Source organism: Brassica napus, chromosome A3 (assembly GCF_020379485.1).
Source record: "Brassica napus cultivar Da-Ae chromosome A3, Da-Ae, whole genome shotgun sequence".
NCBI lineage: Eukaryota > Viridiplantae > Streptophyta > Magnoliopsida > Brassicales > Brassicaceae > Brassica > Brassica napus.
Genome location: NC_063436.1, coordinates 36,867,544 through 36,892,983, shown reverse-complemented (window position 1 = coordinate 36,892,983; position 25,440 = coordinate 36,867,544). Strand labels below are relative to the sequence as shown.

The window sequence follows — 25,440 nt, the reverse complement described above, 5'->3', positions numbered from 1 at the left end:
ACGGAGGTCGTCTAGTAGACTTCTAGGAAGTCGTTCATTTAGGTTAGTTTTGCAATTGATTTTTAACCTAGACGCCTTACATGGAAGTTGTCCATCTTTGTTTGTTAAAAAAATTCAAGACGACTTCCATGTAAGTCGTCTAGGGAAAACATGTTAGTTTTGCATTTGATCGGATTGTGTCAGAAATTTGACTATTTCTGGACGACTTACACATAAGTCGTCCAGCAGAAAATTAAAAAATCAATATTTTGTTATACCTAGATGACTTCCATGTAAGTCGTCTCAGGTTAGTTTTGCAATTGAAAAATAAAACAAAAAAAAATATTTTTTAAGACGACTTACACGGTCCGACGACTTACGTGGAAGTCGTCCAAGATAAGCAAGGTTTAACCAGAATCTCGGAATAAAATCATGGCTCTGATAGCGACTTCCGTATAAGTCATCTGATGGACGACTTCCGTGTAAGTTTTCTGATGGACGACTTCCGTTTAAGTCGTCTAGACAAAAATGATTTTTTTTTTTATTTATCAATTGCAAAACTAACCTGAGACAACTTACATGGAAGTCATCTAGGTATAACAAAATATTGATCTTTAATTTTCTACTGGACGACTTAAATGGAAAAGTCAAATTTCTGACACAATCCGGTCAAATGCAAAACTAACTCGTTTACCTTAGAGGACTTACATGGAAGTCGTCTCAAAAATTTTTTTGAACAAACAAAGATGGATGACTTCCATGTAAGTCATTTAGAAAAATACATTTAAAAATCAACTGCAAAACTAACCTCTGCATTGACCGGAAGACTTCCATGTAAGTCATCTACAACCAGACGACTTACCTGGAAGTCGTCTGGACGAACATATATGAAAAAAAACTAATTTTATAGTTTCAACCAGTGGGATAATTTTTTTAGCACACAAAAGTCTTCTCCAAGCACCCAAAATCTCAAACAAAAATGATCCACCAAGAATCGTAAGGTTCAATGGCTCAATGAACCATAAAAATTTTTGAATCAAAAACAAAATTTGTTTTGATGAATATGGAGAGAAAGTGAATGAGATGTTGTCTTTAGTTTATAAGAATTGAGAAAGAAGGAGTGTAAATCGATTTGAGGTGCATTAAAACCTTCAAATTGGTTGTTTATGGTGGTTGGTGTATTGATGGCAATGGCAATCTTGTAAATACTTGAAGATAATGAGGTTGAAAGAGTAAAAAGACCATTTTCGAAAGAAAAAAAGAACTAATGGCATTTTCGTGAATAATAGAAACTTGTCTGGTGAATAGAGCAAAAGAAAAATCCAAAAAAACGTGGGTTAGTTTTAGATTTGACTTTTGAGTTTTGAGTCAATTTTGCAAAAATCCATATTTGTCTATCATGGAAATAATGATATATTTGTAAAATTTATATTTATTACCATGTTGTTAAACACTTAGAAAAAATATAATTTACATAAATATAGTTATTTATATCACAATTAATTTTATGACATGTCATATTTTTTTAGAAGCCATGTCATTTTATTTTTTTGTGATAAAGAAGGATTTTGGTGATAAGTGATAACTTGTATGTTTTTTATGAGAGTTTTGTTTTTTTAAATGGGAAACGGTATTAAAAGGTGAAACGTTCGATTTCAGATGTGGGTTAAGCAAAAACGTTTTATAGATGGTCGGAAAAGCGTTTGGTCGGTTACAAAGAAAGGAAACCGGAGCTTGGAGAGCTTGCCGGAAAAGTACAATACGACGAGAGAATAAAGGTAAAACCCTAATCTAGCCGCCGAGTGTATGTGAGTGATTTTGGATCCTTTTTACGTCGCATCCCTTTCTCTTTATATAGTCGACTTGGTGCTCTTCCGTGACCTAGCTCGCGTCGTCTTTGTAGGGTTTTAACTCGTTGTCCCGAGAAGACCATGTTGCTTCGGAAAGCCATTAAGCCGTATGCGCCTAGTCGATGTGCGATCGACCAAAAGCACTCTCGGATCGCGCCGAGGAGCCGGTGCTCCGAGCAGTCGAACCGAACTATCGTTATGTCTTATGCGGGCCGTGCCGTCTATTCTCCGGGTCTTGAGGGATAGTCAAATCCAGCCCCTACTTTCGTCCTGCTGAAGAAGTGGAAGTGGGACACTAATTGCACGTGAATTTTGGCGTTCCAGAGTTTCCTTTGCATTAAGGCTAGGGTCCGGGCATGTGACGGAACCGTGGTTGCTGTTATCGTAGATTAGAGCAAAGCGTGATGGTATAATGGACATACGGGATCCAGATCATAATGATGGCCTTTTAATAGACGTGGAGGGCCTATTATCATATTTCTTCAAGATGATTATGAGGGGAAAAAAAGTTTTTTTATCCTAACTAGAGATTTTTTCCGCGTTTCGCGCGGATTGTGTTTTATAAATTTATTTTATTTATGATATTATTTGTCGGGTTTTTTCTTTTACATTAACTTCTTGTTTTTTCAATGTTAGTTTTTCTTAATTTAAATTTATATATTTATAATTTTTTATTTTTCTTGTTGTAGATGGAAAATTATATTTTCTATTGATGGTTTTTTGTATGTGATATAAACTTTTTGAAATTTTAAAATAATGTTATATATAGTACGAATGACACATTAAAGAAGAAAACCATATTGAGGCACATTTTACACATGTTTTATATGCATAATTTTAAACATTATATATGTATATATTATAAGTTTGAAACATGTAAATGCTTTCTAAAGCTAAATACTTGTTATGAATTTACATAACTTATCGAAAGTTTTATCTCTTTTTAAATTCAAATCACAGAAAAAAATATCAAAAAGCCAGTATAGATGGGTTTTTTGGGTTTTTAAATCAGCAGTGAAAAATTACATGAATTAGATAACAACAGTCTTATAAACAACTGGATAAAATTTGACCGAGCCAAAGATTTTCACACAATATGTTCTTTCTTCTTCGAATTGCGAAGAGCCTATAGGCACAATAAAAAAATCATAATTTTTGTTTTCACTTATATAACATTTTTTCTCCTTTATACACGGAGTTTATTACACTGCTATAAGCAATGGAGAACTCTATTCATATAAGATTCACATCTATGCATTTTGACAAAGAAGAATTTTAGCCATCTTTAGTTTCGGATTGGACCAACTTCAGTCATATACACTATATTTTCTCTATGATTCAAATCTTACAATTTTAATATATGTGCAGATTCCCATGTGAAAAAGCACGCACGTCATCTATCATTCAACCTATTACTTTTTCCAAAGTAAACATTATAATCCTTGTTTGGTTAGCTCCACAAACTAATCCCTTTGGATCAGTTTACTAAAATAATAATGTCAGAAAAGAATATAAACACTATCAACAAAAAATATTGGCAATAGACTATTTGGTTCAAGGAACATATTCCAAGTATTGCGTTTATATCATGGCTGGTTTTGCAGAGAAGACTGCCAACCAAGGATCACTTGAGGCGTTGGGGGTTAAATGTCTCAGGAACATGCGTCCTTTGTAATCTGGAAATAGAGACTCACCATCATCTCTTCTCTGAGTGCTCTTTCTCTCGCTTGATATGGGAGCCTTTTGCTGGTGAAGTTTGGATTTCTCCTCCGGCTGATCTACACTCTGTTGCAGCCTGGATCAATCAACCTCGCGTCAACGTAGATGCACATGCTACTCCAGTCATCAAGCTCTACTTTCAGTCAGCCATCTACCTGCTGAGGAAAGAGCGTAATGCTCGTGTGGTCACAGCTGTTTCCTCACCTTCATCAGTCATCCTTGCCTCTCTCGACCGTATGATGCGTGACCGTCTCCTCTCTTACCCGGCAAGTTCTTCTTTCTCCTCTTCTCTACTTCTTTTTATCTTTTTTGTATAAGACTTCCTTTAGGCTTTTTTTACCTTGAGTTGTTGTTGGTTGTTTTTGTTTCCTTGCTGTAATAAGTTGTTTAAAAACAACAGTGTAACCTTTCAGAAAATGATAATCTTAACATCTTATCAAAAAAAAGCAATAAATATTGACTTATTTATGTGAATATATATATTTTATTTTAAATCATTATAGTGGACGAAGAAATCACCATAATTTGTACAACAAATTTTCTTAGATTCACCTCATCATACTCACCATTTTACCATTTTAATTACATAATTTTACATGAGCATTTTCACCCTCCCCGGTTATTTTCTCTATATTTATAACTATAATATAAAGTTATAAACTATATATATTATAAATTAATAATTTATTGACGTCAAAAAAAAATTAATAATTTATTTACCCTTGAAGTCTAACGATTAAAAATAGAACATAATTCAATATAGATATATGATTCTATTAATAAATTAGCAGTTACAAATTTATAATTTCTAAAAATATCAAAATATCGTATGTTAGTTAATTATTTTCTAAATGACGTTTATTCCTAATTATTTTTGGATGAAAATATTTTGGCTGAGGTGGATAGTTCCAAAAGTCTTGAATTTAGTCCCTTTTATATAGTAGGATTGCAATAGACAATTTTAATACTTACTGATTGTCTGCCCACAATTATTTCTCAATTAATAGTTAATTGTGCAAAATTATGAAACAAAAGTCAATGGTAATAGATGAACAAAAAACTACGTATTTTTGTCCATTTTTAAAACAATTGACTATTATAATTCTAATTTTGGCGTAATCAATGAATAATTAAAAAATAAATATGCATGCATAATACTTAAATATTAAATATAAGCGTACATAATACATGAATACTTGATTATTATAATTCTAATTTTGTGATGTTCCATATATTTTTTTATTTGTATGAGTTTTGTCTAAACTAAAAATTTTGATTTTTTAGTTTTTGATAAGGACATATAAGAGATTACAAGACATATATTTTGAGATTTTGTAATGTTTATAAGTCCTTGGAAAACTCATAAGAAATGTAATCTTAACTATCATTTAGGAAAACACGTAAACGGATTATAAACTATCTCACGCTAATTTTTTTGTATCCTCAAGAAAAATAAAAATTCTCAGAACTCAACACAATGCATATGTAATTATCTTGTATATTTTATACTAGAATGGGGCGGGAAGTTATAATAAAAACTATTTTATATAATTTATATTAATTTCATGTAGTATTCAAAAATAAAACATTGAAAATTGAAAATAATATTATAAATAAATAAATAATGAATAGAATTCTGAGACCATATTGTTATTTTTAAGAATCATTTTGGTTTATTAAAGTGACAGCAATCTTCATTATTCTCAATTTTTCAGAAAATAAAAAATTAGCAAAAATATTTTAGAAAATATCATATATATTACTATATTTCATTCAAGACGTTTCAAGTTTTAAAAAACATTTATACTACTTAAATAGATCATGATAATAAATTAGTCTAACTCCAAGCCAAATCAGTTAAAATATAATACAATTTGATAAAATAATTAAATGTCAATTTTAAAATACTATATAAAAAGTTCAATAATATCATAACTAATAATTATTTTCTAGTTTAACAGGAAATGATGTTTAGAATATATTTGTTACAGTCATAATTTTATCTGGATTGAAATATTAATTTAACTTATAGTGTTTTACTTGTTATGTTTTGTAACTTATTATAGCTTTTGTTGAAATTAGTTTAAGAACAAAATCATTTGTTAGAAATTTTTCTCATGCTATTTTAAAATATTTTTTTAAAAAAATTGTACTTTATAAGATAATAAAATAATATACTTCTATGGCAGATTTTTACTTTAGTTACATACCACGTCATATCAAATTATGTATTCGAAGAAGTTAGACAGTAGCAAAACATAACTAAACAATAAAAAAACTAAAATGTAAGGTAACCTTCAACAATTTGATAATCAAGATGAACCCAACCACATATAAATGTTCTTTTCTAATCGTTTTTTTCTTTATCAACTAAGCCTAAAGAAGTATCTCTATTCTGTAACTTTTTGTGTTGGTTGTATAGGACAAAAGTCTATAATTAATATTTCATCAAATATCCCATTTTCATGTTTTAACATAATAGTAAAAACAACACTGGAAAACATTAGTTAGAACAATCAAAGAATGTGTTAACTTTATATTAACAACCCAGAGGGCTGCACAAAGCAAAGATGTATAGAATAATCGTTGCACTGCTAACAAAAAAAAAAGAAAAAAAATAGAATAGTCTTTGCATTCCAAATATTGATCTCCTTTCTGTAATTTCTTGATACTTTATGAGCAACATAGTAAACACTTCCTACAACTTTTTCTTTAAATATATGAAACACAATTTTCAATTAAAATGGCATAACTTGACAATGTAACAGTGTATGAGGGAATCAATTATTCACACTAAAACTCCCAGAGCTTATGTTTGAAGCTTACAATGACACTCCAAAACTTTTAAGAGACAAATAGTTTCAAAGATTGAAAAAGCCTGACCAGAGTTTCATAACAGTCACGAAAAAAAATAGATTAACAATTCTCATTGGATTCACAATCACGAAGTTTGTATATCCTTTTTTTTGTCAGCTGTCCATCTAAACTAGATCAAGTGGTGGCAGACGAGCCGATCCTCCGAGGAGCACATCTGTCTATCCGGATCTGATCTATATGGGAAAAAAATATAGCTTTTGTTTTTTGTTTCCTTTGCTAGTGTATCCGCCCGACCATTCCTACTCCGAGGAATATGAAACAAGCTCACATCTTCGAAGTCCTCACGTAATTTCTGGTACATCTCAATTTCCATCGCAAATGTAGATCATTCCATCGGATTATTAGTCATGTCCACTAGATCCGAGCAGTCTGTCGATTTAACTTGAATTTTTGGGTTGGTTTTAGCAATTCTCCCTTGATCTTATCTATCTGTATAAATGTTCAAAGCATTGAAACGGTTTTAGCCTGTCAACACTCAACCGTATTCCACATTTGTTTATATTATATAGTATGATGACCATATATAATAGAAGTTTCTTCTTACATGCGTACCACGAACTATCTTTTTGAATAAGAATTGATTTGAGGTTCGTTATAAAGCAGACGCGTTGGCTTCTTTCAAATAAGCGAACAGAGGACAACCCTAAAAATAAATAGTTTTTATCCAAATTTGAGAGAATCCAAACATGGAAACATTCATATATAACAAGAGGCATCAAGACTTTGTGATCCTCCCTCAAATTCTCTTGTCATGCTTCATCATTTTCCAGGGAAAGGTCTGATCTTTCTTTCAGATTCATTTTGCCCGGACAGGGTTTGGATCTGAAAGGATCGGTCAAAGAGACAAGATCAATCTTTCCTTGGGGGTTACATTGAAAGGGTCTGTTTGTTTTGTCTGAGAATCAAGAACGCAAACGAAAAAACAAAGAAAAGAAGATGATGAAGCTTTGTCCTTGTTTCAGCAATCCACAACAACTACCTAACTCGCCTAGAGATTCATTTGATGAAGGTCTTACAGGTTATAGAGGTCATAGCAATAAGCTTTTTGCTCTCTTCACTTTTCGCTCACGCGGAAAAGGTATCCCTAAACGTTGTCTCTTTCTTCACACAAATAAATCTTCTCAAGTATTTGATTATCATTTTGGTTTATGAACATGGTCACATGCAGGAAGCTCTAGGCAGAAGTACATAACGGAAGAGATAAAGAAATATGGGAACGTGAAATCAAGCGGCAAAATCTTCAAGTTCAAGGAACTAATAGCTGCAACAGACAATTTCAGCATGGAGTGTATGATTGGAGAAGGTGGTTTTGGAAGAGTCTACAAAGGCTTTCTCACCAGCCTCAATCAGGTCTTTTTTTTCAATTTCTCAATCATCTTATTTGCGTGTTGTGCACGTAATTGGTTTAAAAAGTTGCTAATTTTGTTTTGTTTTTGATTGAATGATGAGAAGTTTAGGTAGTGGCTGTAAAGAGACTTGACCGGAATGGGTTGCAAGGAACAAGGGAGTTCTTTGCAGAAGTGATGGTATTGAGTCTTGCTCAACATCAAAACCTTGTCAATCTCATTGGCTATTGTGTTGAAGACGACCAACGAGTCCTCGTTTATGAATTCATGCCTAATGGGTCTTTGGAAGATCATTTATTCGGTAAGAAGTTATGAACCTTTTTCATGTTACATCATTAATTTTGAACTCTGGAAGTATTTTTCATGTTAAATGTTTGCCTTTTTTCACGTTACATCATGCACTATTTTTCATGTTACATCAGATAATTATAAGCTTATACATTGTAACCTAAAGTATTATTTTGTTATATCAGACTTTCCGGAAGGGGCACCAAGTCTGGACTGGTTCACGAGAATGAAGATAGTGCACGGTGCAGCTAAAGGGCTCGAGTACTTGCACGACTATGCAGATCCTCCTGTGATCTACCGCGATTTCAAAGCTTCCAACATATTGCTGCAATCGGATTTCAACTCGAAGCTATCGGACTTCGGGTTAGCTAGGCTTGGACCAACTGAAGGCAAAGATCATGTGTCCACTAGAGTCATGGGAACATACGGATACTGTGCTCCTGAATACGCGATGACTGGTCAACTCACTGCTAAATCCGATGTCTACAGTTTTGGTGTTGTCCTCCTTGAGGTTATATCCGGAAGACGAACTATTGATGGGGATAGACCAACAGAAGAACAAAACTTGATCTCTTGGGTACTCACATGAAAAGTCTTGTTGAACACGTTTTTGATGTTGCTTGAAAAGCAAGAAACGTATTGATGTTTTTTTTGTTGGGTTTCATTTGCAGGCGGAGCCATTGTTGAAAGATAGGAGAATGTTTACACGGATTGTGGATCCGAATCTAAAAGGCAATTACCCATTAAAAGGATTGCATCAAGCTCTAGCAATTGCGACAATGTGTTTGCAAGAAGAAGCAGAGACTAGGCCATTCATGGGAGATGTGGTCACAGCACTAGAGTTCTTGGCTAGGCCTATAGAGGTTGTTGATGATACTACTAATACTGACACTACTACTCCTGCTCCTGTTTCTGTTACTCAGACATCATGATCTGATCCATAGCAAGACCCATTTCAATCCTTCAAATCGTTTCTTTTTTCTTTCGTTTTCTTTTAACGTAAATCCCAAGAAAATAATTAGGACTAGAGTTTGATGTCAATCCTTCTAATCATCTGATGCAAACAAAACAATTCTTTGTAATGTGGTGTAATACGGCATTGAGGGAGATCCCATCATGTGGCTTACCTTATTAATCTCATACTGTTTTTTTTAAGTCGAAGCCAATCATCATTTCTTTTCGTGTTGAAAATTATTTTTATTCAAAAATATCAGTTGTTCACAAAAAAAAAATCAAAAAAATCAATGTTCTAAAAACGCCGCATCCGTTTAGACGACCAATCAGTCAACCGAAACAATTTTCTTAAATCTATTTTAATTGTCTTAAAGCGGTTTAAAACGTCTAAAAGTTAGTCTAAATCGGTCTAAATCAGTCTAAGTGAATCTATATAAATTAAATTAAATACTATCAAAGTGGATTATGGCTAATTTATTTATATTATTTTTACCACCAGTTTGTCTATCAAGTGGTGATATTTTCTTTTCGCTCTAAATTTTTTTTGGTGTAAGTTGACAAATTTGTCTGAGTTATTTTTGTGTAAATAATTTTTTATATTTCATTAACCAAAAAAAATAAAAAATATCTAATATATAAATTGTATAATAAATAATTTTTTTTTGTTAATGCCTATTGCCTAGGGCTTTGATGAATCTGACTAAACATTAATAAATTACAAAGTTTAGTTACCGTCAAATGATATTTTGAACTTTATTATTTAATTAATTAATAAATATCATAATTTACTAAAAAATATTAGTTGGCAAGAAATAAATAATTTCACAGACACCAATTTCGAACCAAGGTAATGAATAAACAACATAAAATGGCAAAAGGATGTTACCTTCTTTTCTCCCAAAGGATTTTATTTCTTTTGAACATCTTCTGTATATTCATAACATTCAAAGAAAAGCTATTAGAGTTCTGTATTTCTATCTATTGATCAAATTTCAAAACAAGATGAAACGACACTTTGGTCCCAATTGGGGATTAGGTTGTTGAGACTTTTATTCCTTATGAAGTTTCTACGGAAAATATTTAACCAATCAAACTTTTTTGATTCGTTCACGTTATATAAAAACCAACATTTAATGGCTTATGTTTTTTTTTTTTTGCTAAAATTTTGGTGCATTAAACTAAAATAAGAGTGGTAGGAGTACAAGGTTTGATTTTCGCTTATGACACTAGTAGATAGAAATGTTGAGGCCTTGTGGCGATGAAGTTTTCTGGTTGCGCGAAGGACCATAGTTTAGATCCATATGTCGCCGATTGCTGAACCGCCGTAGTGAAAGTTTTCAGCTGGCGCGTAGACCCAAAGTTGACAAGGTGTCGCTGATATATGTTATGGATTTTACAAAATTTTAGCCATAGTATAATTTTCTTAAAAAAAAAAATATATTATATATGTTTGAAGTCCATTTCAACATTTTTTTCAGATCTAAGAGGCTTATTGTGGAGATTATGAAGGATTTTGAAACTTAAAAATGAAGAAGTTCGTATCTGTTCAAAGAACTCAGAAACAAGATATATAACGAGTGTTGATCGATACTATCCTTTGTGGCGATCAACAACCGCGCAAAACAGACCAAATTTATTTTTCGTAATTAGGCTTGTGCACAAATTACAAAATTACTCCTGGCTGACTTTATATCAAGTATTTATAGTTTTTAAACCATAAATATCTTTTTCGTAATTAGTTTTTCGTAATATAGTTTTTACGGTAAGATGTTTTTTTCCAATAAATTTATTTAGAAGCTTTATAGTTTGAAGAGAAGATCAAGACTCATTCAGAGTTTTGTACTTGAAATCAAATATCTTTTACTCTATCTATTTATACAATTCATGTGATTCAAAAAGCTCTAACGCTAGAAGCCGCCAATACTCCTAGAAGAATGATAAGTGTAATGGCACAAGATGAGTATGGTGTTTACAGAGATCAAGAAGGGAACACATGAGCTAATGATGGGAGAAAGGCTGATATAGTAGAGATTTTTGAGAGTGCTGAAAGTGTAGGAAGACATTTTCTAAGCCTACCACATTATGTGTAATGTATGAAGCTGGGTTGTCCTAAATCTTGCTATTGGGACCCACCTGAATTTACCAGGAGAGATCATGTTGAAGAGATGATTGCTGAAGTTGTTACAGCCCCAGAGTTGATTGTTTGTACAAATTTTAGTCGACTAGAAAGAGAGAACTCGAAGGTGGGATGAACAAAGACGTTTTATTAGATCGGACAAAAAGGTTACAAGAGCGGTTAAGAGATTGAGGCGTTAAACCGGTCCTCGGAGAGCTAACCGGGAAAGTACAAAGCGGTGAGAGATAAAGAGAGACTAAAACCCTAGATATAGCCACTCAGTATGTATGTCAAATTATGGATCCATTTCTTGTTGTTTCCTCCTTTCCTTTTATAAGCCTCTTCTCCTCATTTTCCCTAATCTGAGTACGCCTTATTGGGCCTTGCCTTGTGAAAGCCGAGTACATGGGCTTTTGAGGATTCTCTTTAAGCCCTTAGTCGACTTCACCATCGGCTAAAAGCATTATGGGGCTGAGCCGACAGTTCTACTCGCCGAGCCGAGTAGACTCCTTGCTTGGCAGGCTAGACCTTATTATTTGATAGGACTTGTGGAAGGATGAAATCCATCTCCTACAATAAGTCCCCCCCTAGTTCACTTGTGAGAAGCGTAGCGGTCTCAGTGAATTTGTGGGTTAGATTCGATCGGATAATAAGATCTAGCATGAGAGATGCTCAGTCTTTCGTCGGTCGGGTAGAAATGATTGTGAAGGCGTATCTACCTGCTAGAGTTGAAGTAGCACCTTCGGAACATATCTACTCGTCTTTCATGATCTCCGCAAGGCGCAGTTGGTCACCTTTCGTTGGTCGAGTAAAGAGCGGTTGTCAAGATACGTTTACCTGAAACTTGCTGTTTCTGTGATAGAAAGCTCGTTTAGTCGTCCCTCGTTTGTTTAGGACTGGCACAGCTAGGTTTTGGTCGCCGGTCGCCTCCCTTAGCGGTTTGGTCTTTGGGGTGGTCAATCGTTAACCATTTTCTGTTAGAATCCGGTTTAAGTGTGAACCGGAAATTGATTTGGGTTTGACTACAAACCGGGAACCGGTTTGCACGAGAAGCCGAACCGTCGCGAGTAGATTACTGGGTATGTAGACCGGCCCTGGAGGCCCATTTGGGAAGCGTGCCTTCGTCTTTACTATAAATAGGCTACTTCCCTTCGCTTTCGTCATTCTTCTCTGCAGATCCAGGTACCCGTTTTTTCTCTCCCTTCTCCCTTCTCTCTACTCTCTTTTTTTTTTGTTTCTCTCTCAAAGTTCATATTCGGGTAAGTCAGCGTCCCAATTGTCGGTCTGTTCGTCCCCGGATCAGAAAACATGCCTCCGAAAAGCCGATTATTACGCGAGGAGAAAGGAAATGCAATTGTTACTGCTCCGAGTCCGACTAAAGACACGACGGCGAATCGTAGCCCATTGGATGAATTCGACCTAGTCCATCGTGACGCTTTGCGGGATACAGAGAATATGAGTTTGTCTCAGCGACTATTAGTCGCCGATTCCCATAGGCAGATTCGCGAGGAAGATGCCAGTCGGATCAAAGTTAGTGAGGATAGCAATGCGAGTTAAAGTAGGAGTGGTGGGAGCGATGGTTGTGGGGACCGGGGTGACGGCCGAAGAAGTTCAGAGGGTGATGGTTCTGAAGCATCAGGCCAGGTTCTGAGGCCTTCGAGAAGGGTTCGTCGGAGGATTCATTTCGATCAGATAGACTGCCAGCCTACGATCTATCATCCTGGTGGGATCTTTGTGGAGCTCCCTCCGCTTCCGCCTGAGGCGTTGCGAGACCCGTGGGCTGAAGGACAATCTTGGAAGAACACGTTCGGCACTTGCTCCTCTCGCAAGACTGTGAAGGACTTGTTGAGGCGGTACAGAGGTGCTGGCATTAAATACATCATTCCTTCTGTGGAGCAGCGACCCTGGTCGCCTCCGGTTGGCTACTTCCTATGTGTTCCGTCGGGATATTGCGATCAGCCAGTTACTGAACGGATCGCTGCGCATAGCCATTATGCTGATGGTATTGGCTGAGGAGATAGATGTCTCGATGAGCGTGAGACTATTCAAGGAATTGACTTTTACAAAGGCCGAGCCGAACAGGTTGTTCTCGGTGAAAATACGTTCGAACTACTGTTGGGGTCAAAATTGGTTGCGACGGATCAACGTCAGAAAAAACGTCAGAGAAAAATTTCTCTTCATTAAAGAAAAATGAAGTTGGGAAAGAACGGAAAAAACTATCAGAGATCTAAAGATAATTTCGTCGAAACAAACAAACTTGATCGTCAAACACGGATTCAGCTCGGCCGTTCACCGAGCTGGACCAGTTCAGCACCGGATTCAGTTCGGCGAACGGCCGTGCTGGATCAAACCGGAACCCGTCTTCACCTCGAACTCGTAACTCCTCTCCCAAGCCTGCATCAAACTCATTCTTGTTTTGTTTCGATCGAAGGCATCGTTGGAACTTTACTATTTAAGAAACCGCAGGAACTCGTCTTTTCTTTAAGGATATTCGGATTGATCGTATAAAATGGCAACAATCAAACTAAGCACCTCGAATTGCCTACGCTATATGAGAAATTAGAATGTTCCTTAAAATCGACGTCCTTTTCGAAAGCGCTCTTTGTATAAAATCGTAAAGACGTCTAAGTCGGAAAATGGCCCAAACGAGGCCGGATGGTGGCTAAGAGGTCACTTACGATTTTATAGAAATCAAGCCCAATTGTTATGACAGTTTATCTTTTGTTATGCAGGAAAAGATAAATGTCGAGTTTCTGAAGATAAATGTCAAGTTTCCGAAGATGAATACCAAGATCGAAGGAAAATGGAATATTTCCGCAAAGCGATAAACTTGACCGGGGGCAGGAAGGGAAAAAGGTAAACCGCCTTAGAGGGAGCATATAAGGAGATCGAGGCTGAAGGGGGGAGAAGGGACAAGAATTATCACCCAAAGCAATACTTAGAGTAATTTAGGCATTTTTTCCGGTTTTGTTGTTCGAGCTACGACTTAACTAGGTTTTCCTAATTTAAACGGAAATCGACAGTGCGAATTTTGGTTCCCACAGTTTGGCTCTAGAAGGAGGGGGGAGGGGGGGGGGGTTACAGATCAATCTAACTCTTGGCCACCAACGCTCGATCAAACATGTCAACTAACGATCTCAACAACCAACAAACTCGCGATGACGATCCCGTCGACGACAACGATTCCGTCGACGACAACGTTCAAAACACTCCAGAAGCGAACGTTACCGCGGTTAACGTCAACACCGCAGCGTTCGAGGAGGTCCAGAAGATGTTCTCACTTTCAAAAAGAAGTCGGAAGAACAGGACATGGTCATGAGTTCTCTCGCTAAACAGGTCGAAAACCTAACAGCAAGAACCAGGGCCGTCCTTCCGTGCGGAACAACCCGAGTCCGCAGAAGAAGACTCGATTTCGCAACTCCTTCAGACTGATCCGGCAACGCGCAAGGCAAAACGTCCGGGAAAAACCCTAACGAAATCACTCATGTGCCAACACGGAAAAACCTGGGAGATCTTCCCCCTATCGTGGAAGACGAGGAGGAAGGAGAAATAAGGCGCGTCGATGTGGATTCTAGCAGTCAGTCCGAACCTACGGACGAAGACGCATACATAAATCCCCGTCGGATAAGAAGTCGTGCGGCTAAAGATGACTCCCAGTTCAGTACAAGAAAAATGGGCATTTATAGCACATTACGATAGCATTGTTTTCAAAACTGCTATGAAAGATCAAGTTCTGATTTTGGTTTATATTGATAGCACTTAATTAACGCTATTGTAAAAACTTAGTGCGCGAGAAAAGAAAATCACTGCTACCCGCCAATACTTAGGTAAAAATTAAAAAAAAAATGCTAAAACATAATTTTTCTTTTTTTCCATAGCACATTACAATAGCTTTGTTTTGAGAACTGTTATGGAAAATCAATTTCTAATCTTTGAAACCCTAACCATGTTTTAAACCCCTAAACTCTAAACATAAGCCTTAAAACTCTAATATTTTCAAACTATAATTTGAATCATAAACTTAAACTCAAAATTATTCTTTTTAATCTTAATCTATACTTTCCAAAAAACACAAACCTTAAATATTTAGTCAAACTCTATACCCTAAACATACATTTAAACCTAAACTTTATACATAAACTTTATACTCCAAAAATATAAATATAAACACTAACATATTGCATTCAACACCCCCATTGTTCGAACTTTGATTCCAAATCTTAAATTAGAACTCAAAATTTAGTTATTTTCACAATTTTATTTCAAATTCTTAGAACTAACCATTAACATTACACTTCAAACCTAAACTCTTCATCCAAACTTAAAGTCTAATATTTGTTGACATGAAGAAATAAATAGCAACAAGTGTAAGGAGTGTGATGAAGCAATAAGAGGCAAGAAGAGAACAAGTGTATGCAGATTAAACAAGAAGTTGAGTTAACTTGGTACACAGGTATGTCCATACAACCTAAGGGTTCTAATGTGCCTTACAAGACAAGGAAAAAGAGAGTGATCCAGAAATGTAAAGGGAAGGAACAACTCATCAATTCTAAGGTAATAAGAACGTTGGGAGTGGGATCACATGAAGGGAAGAGAGCACTTGCCTATGGGAACGTTAGGACAGGTCACTTTCCCACTGATCCAAGACAGTTGGGACAGTTTGGACTCACCTACAATTGTTTAATCTTATACTAGGATTATTACTAGTTTAATAGTTTCCTAGGATATTTGTGTTTACCTATTTATGTAATGTTTCCAGCAAGTTAATAAATCAAGGAAATACTTTCCTCCTTCACTCTCTCTCTCTCTCAATTTCGAATCTCTCTCTCTCCATCTCTCATGTTCTTCATCTAGTTACTTAATTCTCTGAACTATATTCTGATATATTCACTAAAACTCACATGGTATCAGAGCCATAAGCTCTTGAAACCTATCTACTTCCGCAAATCTCTTTTCTACTCTGTTTAATTCACACCAAACCAACCCCTTGTTCATTTTTTAAACCATTCTTTGGCTTCTCTTTTTCACAGTTCTTGAACTGTTCTTGAACTGTTCTTGATGGATTCAGGGGAAAACTCGAAAATGGTTGTGCTTCCTGTTACTCTCAAGGGAGCTAACTATCTACTGTGGGCAAGGCTTGCTAAAAATGCTCTTGGAGGCAGAGGACTCTGGGAAGTAGTTGAAGAAGGCAAGAACCCAATAAAAACCACCCTAGGAGAGGATGGTAAAGAAGTTGTGGTCATTGAAGCTGGTGACAAGAAGAAAGGTCAAGAGGACCTCATGGTGCTGTCTATCCTCCTGTCCAGCCTTGAACCCTCACTCCAAGAAGCTTATGCTTACTGTGAAACTTCCAAGGAGTTGTGGGATACACTTAAGAAGGTGTATGGCAACCAGTCTAACATCAGTAGAGTATTTGAAGTCAAGAGGGCTATCAATACTCTCAGTCAAGAGGACACTGACTTTGATAAGCATTTTGGGAAGTTTAGATCCTTGTGGGCAGAGCTGGAGATGCTTAGGCCAGGAACAGTTGATCCAGATGTGCTGAATGAAAGGAGAGAACAAGACAAGGTCTTTGCACTACTCTTCACTCTCAACCCTGGATACACTGATTTAATCAAGCACATTCTAAGAGGAAAGGAACTTCCATCTCTTGAAGAAGTATGTGCTCAGATACAAAAGGAGCAAGGATCAGTGGGCCTCTTTGGAGGCAAGCGAGACTTAGTTCTAGCAAACCAAGCTGAAGGAGTTGCAAACAAAGGCACTTACAAGGCTGAAGAAAAGAAGGTGTGGATCTGTGATCATTGCAAGAAGAAAGGTCATGGGAAAGACAAGTGCTGGATACTTCATCCCCATCTCAAGCCACAGAAGTTCAGGTCATCTTACAATGAGGCAAGAGCCAACTTCACTGGTGATGTAGGCGAGCCATCTACTTCAAGAACCATCCGCTCAGCCAATGAGGGTGGTGAAGGGAAAGCCTTGGCGTCCAGCAGCAGTACTGCCATGAGAAACAATCAAGATGAAGCCATCAGACGTTCTGACATTGAGGCTCTCATCAAGATCCTTAAGGACAACTCTGGTAACACTCTTGGTACTTCTTTACATGCTACAACTAGTGGTATCTCCCTGAATGCTTTAACCGGAAATCAATTTATTAAACCATTAGTTATAGATTCAGGAGCTAGCCATCATATGATAAGTGATCTTAAATTGATTAAAAACATTGTCCCTGCTCTAGGAAATGTTATGATAGCCAATGGTGAAAGAGTACCAATTAAAGGAATAGGTGATCTTAGGTTATTTGACAAAGATTCAAAAGCTTTCTATATGCCTAGTTTCACCTCAAACTTGTTATCAGTTAAAAGGGCTACTAATGACTTGAATTGTAGTGTTACTTTCACTCCTAACAATGTGTACTTTCAGGATATTGAGAGTAGTAGGTTGCTTGGCAAAGGTGTTACCAAGGGAGACTTGTACTTGCTTGAAGACACCAAGCTCTCAACCGATTTATCTTATGCTTTAAGTTCCTTTTCTGATTTACCTAAAGATGTATTATGGCATGCTAGATTAGGTCATCCCCATTCTCGTGCTTTGAACATCATGTTGCCTAGTATTTCCTTTAAAACTGATTGTGAGGCTTGTATCTTAGGCAAACATTGCAAAAGTGTGTTCTCTAGATCAAGTACTATTTATGAAAATTGCTTTGACCTTATACATTCTGATGTATGGACTGCTCCATGCATATCTAGAGAAAATCATAAATATTTTGTGACATTTATAGATGAGAAATCAAAATATACATGGATCACATTATTGCAAACTAAGGATAGGGTCTTAGAAGCTTTCATAAATTTTCAAAACTATGTAACTAACCACTTTAATGCCAAGATAAAAATTCTTAGATCAGATAATGGAGGAGAATACACAAGCAATGCTTTTAAACAACATCTAGCCAAATGTGGGATGATCCATCAAACTAGCTGCCCATACACTCCTCAGCAAAATGGTGTGGCTGAGAGAAAGAATAGACATCTCATGGAAGTTGCAAGAAGCATGATGTTTCATACTAATGTGCCCAAACGATTTTGGGGAGATGCAGTGTTGACAGCATGCTATTTAATCAACAGAATCCCCACCAGGATCCTCCAAGATCAGTCTCCTTATGAGGTACTTAACAGAAACAAACCATCTATAGAACATATGCGTGTGTTTGGGTGTCTTTGTTTTGTATTGATTCCAGGAGAAAGAAGAGATAAGCTGGCGGCTAAGAGCACCAAGGCAATCTTCATTGGATATTCTCCACACCAAAAGGGATACAAATGCTATGTGCAAGAGACTAGAAGAGTCTTAATATCCAGAGATGTCAAGTTTGTAGAATCCAGAGGCTATTATGAAGAACAGAGTTGGGATGAGTTGAAGAATCTCTCCCAATCAGCCTCAGATAGAGCAAGCAATCTTAGGAGAGTAATGGAGAGCCTTGGAATCCGAATGCCGCAAGAAAGGGTGGAGACTGTGCCTGAGGACGTTCAACAACCTACTGAGGCTAATACTGATGACATTAGGACTCCTCACCTTGATCATGAGGGGGATAATCAAGCTGAACAAAATCAAGAGGATTCAGCAAGTCATGATCAAGCTGAGCATCATGCGCAAGAGGAGCAAGATCATCACACCACTCAAAAGGAGACAGTGGTGAGTTCAAGCCAGCCTAATGATCAAGTAACAAATGAGGACAGTGTACAGCCACAGCAAGATCATTACACTACTCAAGAGGAGCCAGTGGTGAGTTCAAGCCAGCCTACTAATGATCAAGTAAGAAGAAGTACTAGGATCAGAAAGCCGGTTGATCTAAACTGGAAAAACAACAGGGTCTACTTCAATGCTCAAGCTGTGGCCCATCCTATACAAGGAGTGTTCTCTCTAGCTCAGTATCCCCAAGAACATGTGGTGTTTATTGGAGAGTTGGATCAGGAATACATTCCAAGGTCTTATGAGGAAGCTATGGAGCATGAGGAATGGAAAGAATCAGTGGGCAGTGAGACTAATGCCATGATCATCAATGATACATGGTATGAAGCTGAACTACCTAAAGGCAAGAGAGCTGTAACAAGTCGCTGGATCTTCACCATCAAGTACAATGCTGATGGGACAGTAGAAAGGCGCAAGACAAGGCTAGTAGCAAGAGGCTTCACTCAAACATATGGAGAGGATTATCTAGATACCTTTGCACCAGTTGCTAAACTTCATACCATAAGGATAATCCTATCTTTGGCTGTCAACCTAGAGTGGGATCTATGGCAAATGGATGTGAAGAATGCTTTCCTACAAGGAGAACTAGAAGATGAGGTCTACATGAGGCCACCCCCTGGCCTAGAACACCTAGTGAAGCCTGGAAATGTTCTTAGACTCAAGAAGGCTATCTATGGATTGAAACAATCACCTAGAGCTTGGTACCACAAGCTCAGCACCACACTTAATGGAAGGGGCTTTGTGAAATCTGAGGCAGATCATACTCTCTTTACACTAACCAGCAAGCAAGGGATTGTTGTGATCTTAGTATATGTTGATGATATCATCATCACCGGGAGTGACAAAGAAGGTATACTCTTAACTAAAGCTTTCCTTAGATCATCTTTTGATATCAAAGACTTGGGAGAGTTAAAGTACTTTCTAGGAATTGAGATGTGACGATCCAAGGATGGGCTATTCTTATCCCAAAGAAAGTACACACTTGATCTTCTGAATGAGGCAGGTGATCTAGGAGGAAGAGCAGCCAAGACTCCACTAGAAGATGGGTATAAGGTGCTGCGTGAGGGGGAGATTGAAGACAAGCCCTATGCTGATGTTAAACACTATAGGAGAATGGTGGGAAAGTTGATATACCTCACCATCACCAGGCCTGATGTATGCTTTGCAGTCAACCAAGTAAGCCAGCATATGCAAGCTCCCAAGATACACCATTGGAACATGGTTGAAAGAATCCTAAGATACCTAAGAGAGGCGCCAGGGCAAGGAGTATGGATGGGATGCAACAAAAGCACAGAGATAGTTGGGTATTGTGATGCTGATTGGGCAGGGGACAGAGTGGATAGGAGATCCACCACAGGCTATTGTACATTCATTGGAGGCAATCTTGTTACTTGGAAGAGCAAGAAACAGAATATAGTGTCATGCTCAAGTGCTGAAGCTGAATATAGGGCAATGAGGAAGCTCACTAGTGAGTTGATCTGGATCAGGAACCTACTTCAAGACTTGGGTATAGAGACATTGACTCCAATCACCATGCATTGTGATAATCAAGCTGCAATACACATAGCTTCCAACAGTGTGTTCCATGAGAGGACTAAACACATTGAGGTGGATTGTCATAAAGTTAGGCAAGCAGTGGAACAAAGGATCATCTTACCTTGCTACACAAGAAGTGAGGATCAACTAGCTGATATCTTCACCAAGGCTGCAAGCACCAAGGTTTGCGAGTTCATACATTCCAAGTTAGGACTCGTAGATCTTTCATCACACTGATCCTCTTAGCCATGAAGTGTTCTACTCTTTTTCCTTGGCTTGGTTTTTATCCCATGAGGTTTTTCCAAGCTAAAGGTTTTAATGAGGGAATGCTTCATGGTTTCCAAGCTTGGCAAATTCCTATTGTCAAGCTTGAGGGGGAGTGTTGACATGAAGAAATAAATAGCAACAAGTGTAAGGAGTGTGATGAAGCAATAAGAGGCAAGAAGAGAACAAGTGTATGCAGATTAAACAAGAAGTTGAGTTAACTTGGTACACAGGTATGTCCATACAACCTAAGGGTTCTAATGTGCCTTACAAGACAAGGAAAAAGAGAGTGTTCCAGAAATGTAAAGGGAAGGAACAACTCATCAATTCTAAGGTAATAAGAACGTTGGGAGTGGGATCACATGAAGGGAAGAGAGCACTTGCCTATGGGAACGTTAGGACAGGTCACTTTCCCACTGATCCAAGACAGTTGGGACAGTTTGGACTCACCTACAATTGTTTAATCTTATACTAGGATTATTACTAGTTTAATAGTTTCCTAGGATATTTGTGTTTACCTATTTATGTAATGTTTCCAGCAAGTTAATAAATCAAGGAAATACTTTCCTCCTTCACTCTCTCTCTCTCTCAATTTCGAATCTCTCTCTCTCCATCTCTCATGTTCTTCATCTAGTTACTTAATTCTCTGAACTATATTCTGATATATTCACTAAAACTCACAATATTATCTACTTATATCTAAAATCTTAACTATAGCTCTATACTCAAATTTTCAAAAATAATACAAATCTTAGACCAAACTCCAATTTTGTTTAATTCAAAACACTCTATCATAAATATTAATTTTAAAATTTTAGTTAATACTCTATTAGTTTATAATTATTCACATTTTATCATACTTTAAATTTAACTACAAGTACATTTTATAATTTTATTCCCAATTTGTAAGTTTTTAAACTTAAAATTTAAATTATAAATTAGTAGAAATATAAATTTCTGAATAAAACATAACTTATAAAAATTACAAAAAACAAAAATCATAAAATAATGAAAGACAAGAAAAAGAAGAAACATGATAAGTTATTGGCCAATTATAACCATATACACCAAAAAATAAAACATAACTATTAAATGTACTAAACATATAAACTACATTAAAACTCTAAACTAAGTTTATATGAAAATAAATTAAAAAGAAAGATATATTTTTTTGACCAATAAGAAACAGAGACAAGGATAACCTTGTGAGTTGTTGGATTAACCTAAATCTAAGGGTTCACATTTATTCTTCTCTCTCTCTTGTTGGGGATGGATTGAACCCATCCACAAAGCCCATCGAACAAAAGGCCCAATCCGATAAGCCGAATAGTCGGCTCGGAAGCCGATATTCGAGGTTTCGAATCAGCTAAGGACTGCTTTTAGTCGAAACGGAGAGCGGACAGAGCGCGATCGACTTAGCAGCTCGGGGCAAGCATTCACCAGCCAGGCCCGAAAGGTTGACAAGGCCCAATCGATTAAAAGAAGATTAGGTTAAGTCGATCGCGAACAGACTATAAAAGGAGAGGAAAGCAAAGGAGAAAGGCATGAAGACTGAGCTACACAAACTTAGCGGCGAGATTAGGGTTTATTGTCCGTACAATCATCTTCTGCTATTTGTACTTTTCCGGTTTAAGCTCTCACGAGCTCCGGCTTGCCATTACTTTCTCCACTTTTGTAACCTCATCTCGAAATCTAATAAACGCCTCTGTTCGACCCATTTTTAGTATTGTTTACTTCATCTGAGACCAAACTCACCTTAAACAATTGGCGCCCACCGTGGGGCAGAACAGACCCAGCGTTTCTAGACCGAAATGACCACCGGAGGTACGAACCCTGATACCTCGGCAGAGGAGCCGGAACTCACACCTCCTCAGCCTCCTCCCCTTCTCTCGTCGGAGTTCATGAGTTCAGTCATGGCTCGACTCGCTCATCAAGAGGAAGTCCAGAAAACGACAAATGACCAGCTCGCTGCCATCGTCGCTGCTCTAAGCGCACCCACCGGCAACTCGCAACCATTCCGTCGTCACCTCTTCAACACAAACCCCCCTACTCCAACGGACGGACGAACGATGAACCCAGCTGACCGTGCAGAGACCCTCTTCGCCGATGCTCCTCCGGCAGCGTCCGATCCCTCAACTGTCCGAGAGATTGCTGAGCTCAAATTAAATTTCCAACAAATGAGCTCGAGAATCCACCAAGCAACGAGCGCAGTACCTGAGATTGATAGCGTCACCGCTTCAACATTGCGCACACCTTTCACCGAAGAACTGACGGAGGTCAAACTCCGGAAAATGGACAAGTTGCGTCTCCCATAGTACAAACCAGGAGGTGATCCCGTCGAGCATCTGACGGCTTTCAACATCGCGGTGGCGAGAGCTAGACTTGCTCCCGAGGAAAGAGACGCGGGATATTGCCAACTCTTTGTCGAGACACTGAACGAACAGGCCCTGACTTGGTTCTCGGGACTTGAAGAGAACTCGATTAGCAGTTTCAAAGAGCTCTCCTCGGCATTTCTCAAGACTTACATCATGTTCACCAAGCGCGAAGCAACAGCCTCGAGCCTTTGGAACCTCAAGCAAACGAAGGACCAGAGTCTTCGCGACTACATGGAATGATTTAAGTCGGTCGTGTCGAGAATCAACATTCCCGATCACATCGCCGCTGACGCCGTGAGGAACAATCTTCTAGTAGAATGTAGGTTCCGAGAAGATCTCTACCGATGTCCCACCACATCACTGCAAGATGCCGTTGCTCGTTCCCACAACTTCATCCGTATGGAGGAGGACACCAAAGCGATCATGAGCAAGCACAACTCGGTGAAGCAATCAGCGCCTAAAAACGCTGCTACAGCTCACGTCGAACCTCGTCAGCATGCTACCAGTGACAAAAACAACCGCAAGAACGGTCTCCTCTACGTCGTCGACGAAAACGGGAAGAAATGGAACACCTTTCATCGGGAAACAGATCCTCCAAGCGAATCCCCTCGAGCAACGGCGACGGCCGCAGTCGCCCAAGTCGATTCCGCGGCGGGTTCATCCCGGACCCCTCCAGCACTTACCAAATCGTGCAAACTCCATGGCGTCAAAGGCCACGACACTTCAGAGTGCAAAACACTTTTCGCACAGTTCATCTCCTCGCTCGAAAGCGGCGAGATCAAGATCCCTCCTCCGAAGCCAAAAAGCGAGAACAGTTGGAGCAGGAATAAGGATAGGAAAAATCAGCGAAAAAATCAGGGTAAACCACGTCAAGATGACCAAAAGCCAAAGGTTGCCGAGCAAACCCCTCGTCAGGATGACGATGGTGACGCCTCAGCTGACGAAGATCAACCCGCGGTCAGACAAAGGATCGAAGTTATTCGCGCCCAACCGGAGCCCTCATCGGACGAAGAGAGCGACCTCGAGGAAGCTCTCGACCCGTCGGACTTACGTACGCTCCTCAAGCGAAAGATCACTCCGACGAGTAGCGAGACCCCCGGACCTTCTGATCTCCGAGTCGAGCTCAACGCCAAAGGAACCAAGCATGCGCTGAGCCAAGGATCTTCACCGGCATCTACAGGCGATAACCCTATCGTCGATTTACGCGATCAACTTAACGCCCGGATGGACGATCTACGTACGAAACTGGACCGCAAAAGGGCCGAGCCATCAGAGGAAAGCAAGGATCTCCGAGCTCTCCTCATCAAGAAGCAAGCAAGCGTCAGGCCACGAATCAATGTGATTATGGGAGGATCGCCACCTTGCGGGGACTCAGTACGGTCTGTCAAGGATCACTGCCGACTGGTGGACACTTCACAGCGTTGGCAACAAAAGCTTTCGAACGATCCCCCAATCTCCTTCTCGTCAGAAGATCTACTCGGAGTAAACCTCCCCCATAACGATCCCCTCCTCGTCGTCTTGGCTATGGATAAGTACGATGTTACCAAAGTGCTAATCGATACAAGCAGCTCAGTCGATATCATTTTTCGCGAAACTCTCGTAAAAATGGGTATCGACTTAAAAGACGTGAAACCATCTTCCAGAACTCTCACCGGCTTCAACGGCTCCTATGAAGTAATCCTTGGGATCCGTCTCTCAGTACAAGCAGAGGGAGTAACTCGGATGGTCAAATTCTCGGTGGTCAGTACCAAGGCTCCCTATCACGTGATATTAGGTACCCCATGGCTGTATTCTATGCGAGCAATTGCATCTACATACCACCAATGTGTCAAATTCCTGGGAGTGGATGGGATGGTTAAGACAGTAAGAGGAGATCAGCGAGCCACACGAGATCGCTTGATCACCACGGTCAAATTACAGCGCTCGCAGTCACTCGTCAACTCGGTTTCCCCTCCGATAAGTAAGGTCTGCCCACAAAAAGAAGAAGTGCTCGAAGTCCCGATCGACGAGTCGGACCCAAGCAAAGTGCTACGAGTCGGCGCCTACTTATCAGACGAGATGCAGCGCACTATCCTGGATTTCCCGAAGCAGGACTTGTCTACCTTTGCATGGTCAATGTCCGACATGCAAGGGATCGACCCTTCCATCACGACTCACGAGTTGAACGTGGATCCAAATATCAAACCCATTCGACAGAAGAGACGAAAATTGGGCCCCGAGAGATCCAAAGCAGTCGTCGAGGAAGTCGAGCGTTTACTCAGCGCGGGCTCGATAACGGAAGTCCGTTACCCGGAATGGCTCGCCAACCCAGTGGTCGTCAAGAAGAAAAACGGCAAGTGGCGTATGTGCGTTGACTTTACCGACCTCAACAAAGCCTGTCCAAAGGACAG

At 38.7% G+C, this 25,440-nt stretch overlaps 1 protein-coding gene across 1 annotated transcript; it reads left to right on the top strand.

Moving 5' to 3' along the window:
* The first annotated feature begins 7,122 nt into the window (after positions 1–7,122).
* On the top strand, positions 7,123–9,220 carry LOC106429552 (probable serine/threonine-protein kinase PBL23). Its single transcript, XM_013870299.3, has 5 exons — positions 7,123–7,503; positions 7,594–7,775; positions 7,883–8,072; positions 8,245–8,636; positions 8,731–9,220. The coding sequence occupies exons 1-5, from the start codon at positions 7,362–7,364 to the stop codon at positions 8,989–8,991; spliced, it is 1,167 nt and encodes a 388-aa protein (XP_013725753.1). The 5' UTR covers positions 7,123–7,361; the 3' UTR covers positions 8,992–9,220.
* Positions 9,221–25,440: the final 16,220 nt, after the last annotated feature.